Below are 12,585 nucleotides of genomic sequence, written 5' to 3'. Positions count from 1 at the left end.
AAAACAACCAAACAAATAAACCCTGTCACCTCAGGAAATTTCATACCTGCCTGTAACTGCTTGGGCTGAACGTGCTTTCCTTTTTTTATCCTTCAGTGGTGTTTGAACGCAGCCTTGTTTAATGGTTCTGTGTATTGAGCAGGGCGTGCTGTGAGAGCCACTCAGCCAACCCAGCCGGCATAAACAACGCTTAAACAGCCGTGACCAAATCAAGAAATATTTGCTAGTAGCTTTTGAATGAGGGATTATAAACTTAATGGCTTGATTTTTTTTTGTGTGTGTGCTTTGTGTGTATAGAGAAAACAGACGGGTGTCTTTACGAGAGCTCGCGCTGATAGCCTGTGTGTGAAAAGACACACAGATAAATTACAGCTTCTGTTTGCACACTTCACTTTCTAATTTTACTCTCAGTGGCATTTTGCTTTGTTTCGTTTTGAAAACTGTGTCTCATTTCATGTGTAATTGCACTGTCTGATTTTTGTGGAATACATTAGTGTCTGTCAAGGCTGTTTTTTTTTCTCTTGGACCACAGATTTACCAATTAGCCTACTTTTAGCTTATCAAACATTTATCCCCAAAACCTTCAGTTAACTCTTTCAGCCATTTATTGGTGACTTTTATCTACGTCTGTTTCACCCGTCGATCCATTACATTTAGCTGACTGCTTAGGCGTCTCTGCTAACTGAACTAGCACTTACCATGGATGTATAATAAGAACTCGTAATGCATGGTTTTCACAGGCTCTCAATCATATTTTTAATCAAATTCCTGTTTTTCTAATTGGTCAAGTGAGGCCTGCTTAACAGTCTTTCCACATTGGAATCACCGCAGCCCCACGCTCACTAATGAATCATTTATCACAGTATGAATATTGGTAAAAGTGTGGTTTTTTTTGTACATTTTCCTGAGTAATTCCAGTGCTTCAATGCTATGCTGCACACAAAGTGACAGCACTTAATTACTTGGTTCTTACTCAGTCACATGAATTCCTAATCGGTTAATAATTCAGTTTTGATATGAAGAAGATGAGTGACTCTAACAATTGATTGAGCGGCGCAGCAGAGGAGTGTGGTTCCTCTTTAACTGTGACTGTGTTCTCTTAACCACACTGAGGTCTGACTTCCTCGAACTCACCATGCGTGAGGGAGCATCTGTTAACCCTTAGTCCTCCTCATCACACTGTGGCTTTACATGTGAAAGCCTGCTCTGCTGAGACATTTTCATTGTTGCTGCTTAAACAATGAAATGGAACAAGCAGCTTAAACCTTCCAATTAAGGAGATATTATCTTTATTATCAATAATTTGTCTGAATTTAAAGAAATCATTCAGTGTCTCTGTGCACTGTTCAAGTGGAAAGAATAAGAACAGGAATATGACTGTTTTGGTGCTCATTTTTACAAAACATTAATAAATTATCAGTAATATTATTTGTGGCAACCTTCAGTGATGCAATAATATTACATTAATTAGACTAAATGGGTGTGTAATCAACAGTATCAGGAAGTTTACAATCTCTTCTCATTAGATTAGAAACTTGATTTTATTTAACTTGGTGCATGATGCATGATTTTATCCAAGTATCTGTTCAGACTTTGCCACAGTTTACACTGCAGTACAAACCACCTTGCGAGTGCAGTATCCTCTGACAGGTCAGGTTTTCATCAGTGAATAATTGTTCAATAATAACAAGACATTTTTAAATCATGGATACAGTTTCTTATCTACTAACTAATTTAGATTTTTTTTTTCTTTGCTTTTGAGCACTTTCATTTTTTGTCACTTTCAGCATGTACTGATTTTTCTTTTACTACATTCAGTTTGTCTTGCAGCTAATATTAATGCTGGTGACATGTTAATACAGAAGAACTGTTGTTGAAATAGCATAACATTCTGAGAGGAGCAATCGTGGCTTTTACTTTGGATACTTCGGCTGAAATGTACTGATAACATCCAAAAGGACCCGAGTGCGTCTTCTGAAGGGACTCGGACTTCAGTGATCCTCCAGCTGTTTCTGCCGCGAACACTTTTTTTGTTTAGCAGAGCACACCAAGCCGTTACACCGTGAAAGAAACGTCACAATAAACGGATACAAATCAATAGAAATTTATTTTTTTATCAAAAATATTTGCAACAAATTTGCATAGATGGACACAAAATAGCTTACACGATTGTTCCATGTGATTGTAACAAGGAGAAGTGAGTACAGCTGGGCTGAGAGTATTTAAGAGTATTAACATGGGACTCGGTTTCCCAAACAAGTTTTATTACCTTTTTAAACACAAAGTGAAGTGTGAATCTAAATAAATGCAGTTCTGGTTTCTGTTTGTGAAATAAACTTTTAGAGGTTTGTTTCAGTGGAAAAGGAGTTGATGTTGATGTTAGGAACATAACTGTTCAATTGTTTTCTTTACATCCAAATAGATTAAGCTTACTCCTTATAAATTAGGACAATAATAAATATTCCAAATATATTACTTCTTGGTACTTTAAATACTTGTCAGAACCAATCATGTCACACAAAAAGGGGAAAACTCTTGATGGTAAATACTTAGTTCTAACTTAAATGTTATGATGTTCCTCTATCACATAATAAAATGGAAGCGGAAAGCAAGAATTGAACACAAATGTCTTCAGAAAAAGTCCTCAGCTTCTCAAAATAACTTCTTCACAGATCGATAAAGCACACGGGTCGACGCCGACGTGTTTCATACGGCAGGAGTCGACAGCGGGGACGTTTTCGTGGGTACTGCATCGCGTTGTCACAGCGACGTTATCGCAGAACTCGACCCTCGGCTTCTCCTCTCATGACTCAGTTTCTACCTTTTCAAAGGAGCCGTTTTTCAAATGTCTGCTCCTCTCGCGAGCTGAATATCCACACCTGCCAAAAACTTCCAAGGTTTTCCACCAGGAGGCGCCCAATCCAACATTTTCTAGTCGTGCGCGACATTTCTGTCCATCGCCCGGGTTTTCGGTGTGTCGCTTGCTGCTCCTTGATTAGTTGGCGTACTGCCGGTAAAAGGCAACCTTGACGCGCTCTATCTGGTGACACAGTTTGATGGCGGGGCCGAGCTTCAGGTCCATACACTCCTGCACGGTGGGCAGAGTTAGCAGCAGCAGGGCCTGACCGTCGATGTCCTGCACAGGAAGAGATACGCATCATTAAGTTTTGGCCGAGTCTTCATGTGCACTTTTTCTTACTTCCTCACACTGTTCTTTCACCAAAACTTACTATTTAGAGCAGTTAAAAGGAAGAAATTAGCTTCTAAATACCAGAAATTAGCTTCTAAATACAGTCGTGATTGACATGTTTATTAAACCCCGTCTGCACCCTGAATTTTTGTATTATTGATTTTCATTTCAATCCTATTTTAAGCGATTTTTTACTATTAAAAAATACTATTAATAATTAAAAATCTTTTTTTTTAAAACAACCCTGAAATCAATAAACCCTAACCATCAATCAAGAGGATTTTTATCAACATGTTGTCAGGCTCATTTGACGTGAACTTCTGATATGTGAGTCTTAGTAAAGTACAAATATTGGCTGAGTGTTTTAAGTGGAAAACAATGTGGGGAACAAATGGATGAGAGAAACTGACTTATTCATGAGATGGTCTGAACAGTCGTCTGCTTGGATGTTTACATCTTTGTGTTAAGGAAAAGATACTTTTGTGAACTAAAAACGTTTTGTCTCGTCCTCATTTGGTCAAAAGGCTGTTTCAGGGTTGAGAACAGAATCTTGTTTAGGAAGCGTTTTATGGTCAGTAAGGAGTATTTTACCTGTGTGTGTGTGTGTGTGTGTGTGTGTGTGTGTGTGTGTGTGTGTGTGTGTACCTGCTCCTGGAAGATGCTGGCCAGGGACGAACAGTCAGTAGAGTTAATGAACTGAACCACTTCGTCTACGCTCCACTCCAGAGGATTTCTGTCCAACACCAGCTGACCCTCCTCCTCCATCTGACACACACACACACACACACACACACACACAAAGGGAAAATTAAAGCTGTGAATTACAGAATCGCAAACACTTTCAATTAGTCGGCCAATCCAGGCTGACTGCTGTAGCACCACCGCAGCACTGATCCAGGCTGTGTGTGTCGATGTAACCTGCTTCACTGCAAATGCTTTTGCCAAGAGTAAAAATACTTAAATACATTTCACACATCAAACACTTGTGACATTTTTTCTCCTGTATGGAAAGGAGTTGTGTTGTTTGGTGATCAGTTCTAATTGATTTAACGTCACCATGCTCGTTACTAACCACTGTGAGGCTTGAACCATCAGTGTGTTGTCTCTCTGTCTGCACCTGCATGTCTTGTCCTTTCGGTGGCTGATACTTGTTGTTCTGGTTGTAGGCCGACAGCGAGCGAGTCGACCTCCTGCGGCCCTCGAGGGCCTCCCGGCCGCCCGTTGGGGGACCGGCACTCAAGGCCCTGCGCAGCGACGCGGCCCGGCGAGGACGACTGCTCATCACATCCACCGAGGAGGCATCGGTGTGGTCCTCGCGTGGCTCCGAGCTGGTGCCCTCGCTGCCCGACTGCAGCGCCATCTCCTCATCCTCCTCTCCCTCGTCACTGTCCTGAAGGAAAAGGGAAGGCCCAGCGTCAGACAGGTGAGGTGCACCTGTTGTGTTAAGCTTCAGGTTGCTGGTTGCTGCTCACTGCTTCACAATTTAAAAATACCAGAATTCCCCTTTAAATACCCTTTTTGTGAGAAACAACCTCTTCTGCCACATCATATTTTGACCAGTTGGTATAAAAAGTGACTCAGCATTAATCAGCTGTTTATTGCCCAATCAACAGAGCTTCCCAAACATTTTGTCTAAATCTTTTTAGAAAATGTTTGGTGACACACACACACAGCCTGTATCAGCAGATACCTGAGCTGTGAAACAGGTGAGGTGAGTTAGACTCATGTTGTCCTCAGAGTTCACATAAGTTTGTTACCTCAGGAAAATACATTACATGCATTCATGAAGCTCTGCTGGAGTCCCTAACTGAATCCGTTTTATTTTTTATTGCAAAGAGAAATGCATAAAACAAACAAGGGCTACAGCTCACTTTTGGAGCCAGCCTCAAGTGGTCATTCGAGGTACTGCAGTTTGTGGCAATTCACTGGCTTCACTGGCATTTTACACACCCAACAATAAATTGATTAATCGAGAAAATAATCTGATACCAAAGTGATTTATTGTGGCCCTTCTCCAGTCTGTTGCTTACTATTTTTCTTGGTGACTAGAATCAGCTGCCAACCAGTCTGACCAGTAAACACTCCGCGTTTCAGTGGGATGTTTGCATTTCTTCACTGGATCGTGACTGTACACTCAGTATCCCCCTGTTAACACAGGCTCCCAGAGAAAGAAGAGCCAAGGCAGGAAGTGAAGAAGAGCAGCGTTATCTAACCTGCGGTGAGCCAGCAGGAGTGTAGTCCACAGCGGACGAGCGTCTCTTCTTCTGCACAAAGATAGCTTTCCTCTTCTTCCTGCGGCGCGCCGGCTTGGCCAGGTCTCCCTCAGCTGTCTCCTCTCCGCCCGTCGGCTTGGACAGCTTCCTCTTCTTCCCATAGTAATAGGCTGCGGACGCAAAGCAGATGTGGAAAACAATGCACCCAAAACAAATCTTAGCTACTCATCAGAGGCAATTATACGCTTTGCAGCATCGCAGGCTTTGATTTGGGTCCTCTTCATAGCTGTGGTGTAGGAAGTGATGCGTTTAATTACAGGGACTCACTGTATTTGGTTTTCGTCTGAAGGGAGCAGTTCTCTGGGCACTTGTCGGTGACGAGGACGGGGCTGAAGAGGTTCGGGCAGCACTGCAGCTTCACGCACACCTTGCGGCAGAAGTCGGGGATCTGGTCTGCGAGGCGGACTATCCGGATGGTGGAGCGATAGGTTTTCCCTTTGTATCTGCGGAGGGAGCGGGAAGGGATGTCGTGACATTGTCAGCCAGTGATTACACTTTTATTTATGAGAACAGCGCGTAATTAAACTATCTGTAATCCATCAAAGCACTCAACAATGAGCGGTGATTGCCAGGGCTGAAATGATGTGAAAGTGGGCTGTTTTAGGAGAGCTGGCCTGAATTCAGATGGTCTGTTTGATGACGGATGTCCAGCAGTACTGAGGGCGACGCGGAGTGAAATCTGCAATTTCCCGTCAAATGGCTAAGGTTAGGAAAGGTGAGCTGATCTGCTGGCAGCGTTCAAGGACAAATGTGACCTGCAATCCAATGTGGCTTTTCTGAACTCAACCTGCACTTCAGTCAATCTTTTGACTTTAAACCTTTGTCCAAAAATCGAGGTTTTTAATTCTTTTGTTCATTTAAGAAAGAATAACGCGACACAAAAAAAGCCAGGAGCCTCTTAAGCCTCTTTAAAGTTAAGTAAAATTAACTAACAAGCAAAGTAAATTCTGCGAGATGTAACTGAGTTAGTGCAAACATTTCATGACAAATTACATGTCATCAAGTGTTGAAAATAGCTTTTCTTATGATTCAGATGTATATGAGCTAAGCTGATAGCTCCAAGCATGTACATTAGTTTGCTACAACTGTAGCATTAAAGGACAGGTTGACAATCTTTCAAGTCTGTCTTAAAGCAACAGTCAGGCATCACACGTGAACACCAAAACAGGTTTGACTCGCTCGAATTGATCTTCCTGTTCAAACTTCCTAACGCTCCTCAAGTTCTGCAGCTTTTGTGCAAAAGCATATCCAAAAGTTTTTCTGACGTTATTATGAGACTGGAGCAGTTTTCTAAAGAAACAGTCGAGTCTGCCTTTGTGTTGCCCTGCAGAGCTGCAGCGCAGGGAAGCTAACACAAAGAGGTAATTTTATATTACAAAGACACCAACACTGGAAGCTTCATATTAGCTTCAGATAAACACCAGAAAGTATTTTTACACAAAAGGAGCATTTTGTACTCAGAGTGAAAGCCAGTGTGAACAGGAGGAGCGATTAGAGCAAACAAAACCTTTTCAGAGTCCATACGGACATCTGACGATTGTTTTAATGAGGTGCTGTGGACAATCCTGCGTAACCAGTGTGCACTAACAGAAGGAGGAGCCCTGATCTGAAGGGGACACGAGGGCGCTCAGAACTGGTCTGAAATGGATCAGGAGTTAATTTGATCTGACAGACCCAAACAGAGAGAGAACACTGGCAGCAGGTCCACCAGTTAGTGAGCAGCAGTACAAGTTAGGGCTGCAGCTAATGATAAATTCCATCCATTTATCTGGCGGTTTTTTTGTTTTGTTTTTTTTAAATAAACTGATCAGTCCTGAGAGTATTAAAAATAAATGGAAAATTTTATCAAAAAACTTTTTTTCCCTCTTCAATTCAGTTTTTTCCCTCAACAATTAATGCATCATGTGTGTCTGCAGGCATCACAGTAATCTCAATATCACTAATAGAGCAGGACCTTAAATTTTTCACAATATTTGAAAATTGCTGCAAACAGATCAAAACAAAACAGATCAAACCAAATAAAGGAATGAACTGAACCCTCTCATCATGCTCACATCAAAGTTTTTGTTGTTGATTAATTGAACTGGATTGTGTGCTGAACCTTCTGCACACCACAGTCAGTAAATGCCTCTGAAAATTAAGAGTAACTCCTTTGTGGACTTGTCATCCCCGTGGTCCACAGCCCACCGCAGGTGACTCGTTAGGAACCTGGGACTGGCCGACTCCTCCTCGTTAGAGCCAGAAAAGTGGGTCAGTTTTCGATTAGAAAACAGAGCATGCAGCCTGAAGCTGTGGAATAATTTGTCTCTGTGCAGCCAGCGGTGGAGGAAAATGCAGACCTCACACAAACCACTGCAGCAACAAAAAAACAACATAAAAAATTCAATGGAGGAGAGCAAAATGGAGTCAGAGGGATGAGAGAGGAAAGAAACAGCAGGCTCTTCTTTGAGGCCTGCTGCTGACTTTCAGCAGTGGGTGAGAAGTCGGATTTATTATGACATTACACAGGACGTAACTTTCTGACCACATGGCTGAATAAAGTGACCCGGGGCCTGAAAAAAAACTCAGGTTGCCCTGGTGGCTGTTGGAGAAGCTGACACCATTATTAGCCTGTTGTCACGTATACGAGCAGTCTTGTGCACGTTTTAAGCACAGGTAAGAATCAATTCTCCAATAGGAAGATACGATTTTTCCCGTCTTTGTAACGAAAGCCAGGACAAGCAGTTTCTGCCTTTAGGTCCCAGAACCACAAAGTGACTTTTCTAGCCTATTTTGGCCAACACTGTCCCTCCTCCACATGTTATTTTGCTTTCCTCACTTGGCTTTGAGGGTCTCCTCTTGGCAGTCCCAGCTCTGATCCTCCAGCTCCTGCAGCTCCTTCAGGACTCGTCCGGGCTTGTAGGCGGCGTTGACCAGCATGCTCAGCAGCTGGAGGCCAAAGCAGAGGGTTCAGATAAAAGAAGAAAAATTAATAAAGTCCTGCTTCAACTGAAAAATGCTCAAGATTATGCGAGTGTGTGTGAGACCGAGGCCTCACACACACACACACACACACACACACACTTAACATGCATGCCCCTGTGCACACAAGCACAGTCTCCAGAGAAATTAAGAGGCTGTTTTGCTAAGCGGCGATGGCCGTGTGTACGTGTAAACACACTTGACTGACAGCTCCTCACATCAAAATGAAGGCACTGCTGGGAAACTGCAGGTGGTTAACAAGACATTTCTGTCTCATCCTCCATCTTCCAGCCTCTGTCGCCCCTCCTCTCACTTTCAAAGTGTGTAACTCTTTGATTAAAAGTAACCCCCCCCCACCCCCTCTGACACCAGCCCACCTCTTTCAGGACCAGCGTGCATTTCCCAGGTCCGACGGCCTGCGGCAGCTCCGCGATGCGGCCCTTGTTGAGGTACGGTCCTGAGAAGCAGCGGTGGTTGACAAAAATCTTGGAGCAGCAGTATCTGCCATTGGCTGAGCCTGGCAAAAGGAAAGACCATAAACAGGAATATGTTTGAAGTCCTGAGCTGCTGTGATAAATCTCAGATTCCGTCAAGCACACACTAAAGCTAAAAAGCTGCGTAAATTTAAATGACGTCATGCTACATTTGGTAAAACAAATGACAGAAACAAAAGACTGTCGAGACAAGTTTTGAAAGCAGTGCAGTTGAAACAGTGAAGATGCACTTTGATTTGCATATTCATTGTATCACAAATAGTTCCACATGGTTGCGCAATATCAGTTCCCTCTTTTAATCTATAAACCTGACTGAGAATGTCGTTTCAAATCTTAAAGTATTTCTGGAAGATTTAATATTAATCACTAAATGTGCAACAGAGCAGCTAATCTGCTTCATCAGGACTGAGTGTGTTTTGTTTGATCAGATTTCACCTGGCAAGAAAAATAATCTCACCAACTGCACCCTAATCAATAAGAAGAGGAGCACAGAAGAGCACAAAAGCCCAAAACACAGAAACCCACAGCTCAGACTGAGCAGCTGATAACAGTGCACACTTTGTTCCAGCCTTTTCCACCACATGTGTTTCTTACATTCTTGTTTATCACTGGGATGGGAGTCCAAACACTTCACCACACAAGGGAAGGCAGAGTCAAAGGGGGCTGTGACGTAGTCCTGCTCACGTGACAACACCCCCCCCCCACACACACACACACACCCACACCCACACACACTCAGAGATGAATTAGGGTCAACACAACAATGCTGCACTCCGCCCTTCCTGCGTTCCCCGACTACCGCCGGCACCTGGAACCGCACCGCTAGGGGTGAATAGTGATTAGGTGAGGTGATGAATATACATGAGCGATGTGGGTGGTTTTTAAACAGGGGACTTGGGAAAAGAGGGCAAAGGGTCTGCTGGAAACAAGGCTGAGCCCGCTGCTCTCTTTGTGCTCCGACGTACATGTTATTTACATTCAGACGTAACACTTGATCTTCTTAGTTTGGTTTGGCTGCTGAAAAACAATAAAAACACCTAAAAAGTGTTTTCACTTGGGGGCTAAATCTACGGCTTTAATCACAGCCGTTAAGATATTTTATTGGGATGCGGTGCCACCGGTTACTGCGGCTTTGCCACATATTCCACTGGACAAACAAAAAGACTTATCACAAGCCTAAAGGACACGCTGAAGTAAACACTGAAGGTCAAAGTTATTACGCACGTCTACAACAGGTGAAAATGTCAACAGAGACATTCATTTTCACATCTAAACAAGTGAATTAGACTTTAACCCGAAGGTTGATGCAAAAGCTGTCTGTCTTAACTTCAGTAACAGAAAATAGACAAAACTCTAAAAATAAGACTCGGGTTGTAAAATGAAGTGATTTTTCCTAATAAAAGACTGACTTTAGCACAGTTTGATGTGGTTAAGAAGAAGATGGTGGGTTTCTGGCTCCGTGTTGCTGTCGGTGGGTGTTTTTCACCTGTTCCAGCTGACAACTGGCCAAACACAAACACAGAGGGATGCTTCAGCCCTCTAATGCATTAGTGATAGATGTGGATTCGCTCTGCGGCACCGTTCAATATGCATACACTGTTGTTTCATTAGTGTATATTTTTGTAGCATATGTATATATAAAAAAACCCAAACCTCCACGAAAGAGGAAATGAGACTCAGCAGGCCACGAGCTGCGTCTTGCTGTGGCTGCTCTTCGATAAACGCGCTCACCAGCTTCCTCGGCTCAGAACATCACCTTCCCTCGCTGACACTCACACGGCACAGTGTTACGGCGAGGGCCGAAAAGGCACATGAAGCTGCAGGTGGCTTCACATGTGCGTCTCGCGAAGCTGAGTCGCGAGTAAGAAGTTAAGTTAAAGTCACGCTGGCACTTGGCCGTGATTTCTTACTTGGGTGGACCTCGTAACATTTCAGTAACACTTCCGTGAGGTAAAGTATGCGCAGAGAACAAAATGCTCGTCTCTTTTTGGGAGCACCGTCATGAATTTATCACTTAATTATCATCCCCTCCGCACAGAGAAGGAAAATTGGTTCAGGAAGCAGAAGAAAACTCTTCTCATTATCAGTGAGGAAATCAGCGTATGACAGGTTTGTTTTCCTCTCACGGTGGGGTTTAAAATAAAAAACAAGGTCCTGATATGTTTTATTATTACAAGTGGCTAAGGAGGAGGTGAACTCATCGTTTACAGGTCGATTTATAGGCCTCGCTGTGTGATTGACTTTAGCCAGCGCATGTTTAAAGACATTGTTAATGACGACTAAACAATCCACTTTTTGGCACTAGCACTGATGCTGAAAACAAGACCTACTAACCTAGTATCTATATTTGTTAAAAATGAAGGACAAATTCATAAGGGGAAGAAAGAATGTATTAATTAAGCCTGAAATGGTAACATGAAAATAAAAATCACTCTTTCTTGCTATTTAACTCGGCGGTGCATTTGGGCACCGTTTGCCAAATGTTGTTTGAACGTTGTTGTTGTGACCCTTCTGTCATGTCTGAGCAAAGACGTGAGGAGCCTTTTATCGAACGTGCAGCTACGTCACAATGCCAAACTTTAACAGATAAAAGAAGCCAGGATCAAACTCTCCAAACACCAAACAAATACTGAGCATCGCCGCCCGACGTCTGAGTGTTGTTCCCCTCATCACGGCAGCTCGTTAGCATTAATTACTAAATCACATGCAACGTGGCTTTTTGATTACCTGGATCCATGGCGACGGGCTGGCAGTAGCTGACAGGAGTCGTCTCCAGCGGCTGGGACGGAGCCAACCTGCGGGAAAAGGCAATCGATACGGTCAAACTAATCAATGAAATTATCCAACTGATGTAATCAAGACAGGAAACAACAGGGCAAACCAAATAATCGCTTGTTTAACCGATCAATCTTCACAACAGCGACTACAGTTTCTGTCAGCCTTTCGAGGCATGTGGAGCAGCAGGAGGGGTGAAGCGACGGGGAGGAGGGTGGGGGTTATTGATAAAAGGGATTCCCCTGAAGGTGAGAGATGAAATTAGTGGTTAGACGAGAGAGATGACAAAGTGCTGCCGCTGAAGACCTCATATTTCTTCTGCTCTCCGACACCCCCACCCGCCCCATCACGCTCTCGGGGCTGCGTTTGCCAGCCGGCGGTGTAACGTGTCATTTGTCAACAAAATCAATCAGCGCCCCGGGAAAGCAATTTCTGCTCTAAATAGCCGCTGTTTCAATTAATGGCTTTGGAGTGACAGAGAGGGAGAAAAGGCCGCGAGCGTTTTCCGAAGAAACCGTGTTTTGAGTTTTTTGGCTCTCAGGTAGAAAAACAGGAAACAAAGAGAATGAAAGCACCTTCCCCACCGAGCTGCAGGGAGGCGGACGGAGGCTGTGGGCCTGCGCTGATTCATCTGACAGCCTGGTGTGGCTAATATTTAACTTTTATTTTCCGTTTAACTGGGGAATATATCGCACTAATAGAGAGAAAAACGCAGACAGCAGTTACAGTTCAACATTCACTAAATTTCAGTGTAATTGTTTTAAATGAGAGTTTTGAATTGTCTGACTGCAGGAAAGCATTTTGTTTCACTTCTTTGTTCTATAGGTACCATTAATCTTTTCTCTGTTCATTGTCAAAGAAAAGGCGTGTGCTGACAACCATCTGTCTTCTG

General features: G+C 43.3%; 1 protein-coding gene across 8 annotated transcripts in view; it reads right to left on the bottom strand.

Moving 5' to 3' along the window:
• Positions 1-2,088: 2,088 nt before the first annotated feature.
• sfmbt2 (Scm like with four mbt domains 2) overlaps positions 2,089-12,585 on the bottom strand; it is a 44,556-nt gene continuing 34,059 nt past the window's right edge. For 7 of the 8 annotated variants that reach the window (XM_046379696.1, XM_046379697.1, XM_046379693.1 and 4 more), the window contains 8 exons: positions 11,646-11,713; positions 8,802-8,941; positions 8,282-8,391; positions 5,731-5,906; positions 5,404-5,573; positions 4,263-4,580; positions 3,836-3,955; positions 2,089-3,136 (listed from right to left, as the gene is read on the bottom strand). In XM_046379696.1, coding sequence (XP_046235652.1) covers positions 2,996-3,136; positions 3,836-3,955; positions 4,263-4,580; positions 5,404-5,573; positions 5,731-5,906; positions 8,282-8,391; positions 8,802-8,941; positions 11,646-11,713 — 1,243 coding nt within the window. In that variant the 3' untranslated portion in view covers positions 2,089-2,995. The remainder of the gene's footprint in view (positions 3,137-3,835; positions 3,956-4,262; positions 4,581-5,403; positions 5,574-5,730; positions 5,907-8,281; positions 8,392-8,801; positions 8,942-11,645; positions 11,714-12,585) is intronic. The other variant, XM_046379700.1, reaches the window with a different exon arrangement.

Source organism: Scatophagus argus, chromosome 22 (genome assembly GCF_020382885.2).
Source record: "Scatophagus argus isolate fScaArg1 chromosome 22, fScaArg1.pri, whole genome shotgun sequence".
In the NCBI taxonomy this organism is placed as follows: domain Eukaryota; kingdom Metazoa; phylum Chordata; class Actinopteri; family Scatophagidae; genus Scatophagus; species Scatophagus argus.
This window is presented reverse-complemented; position numbering and strand designations above follow the sequence as displayed.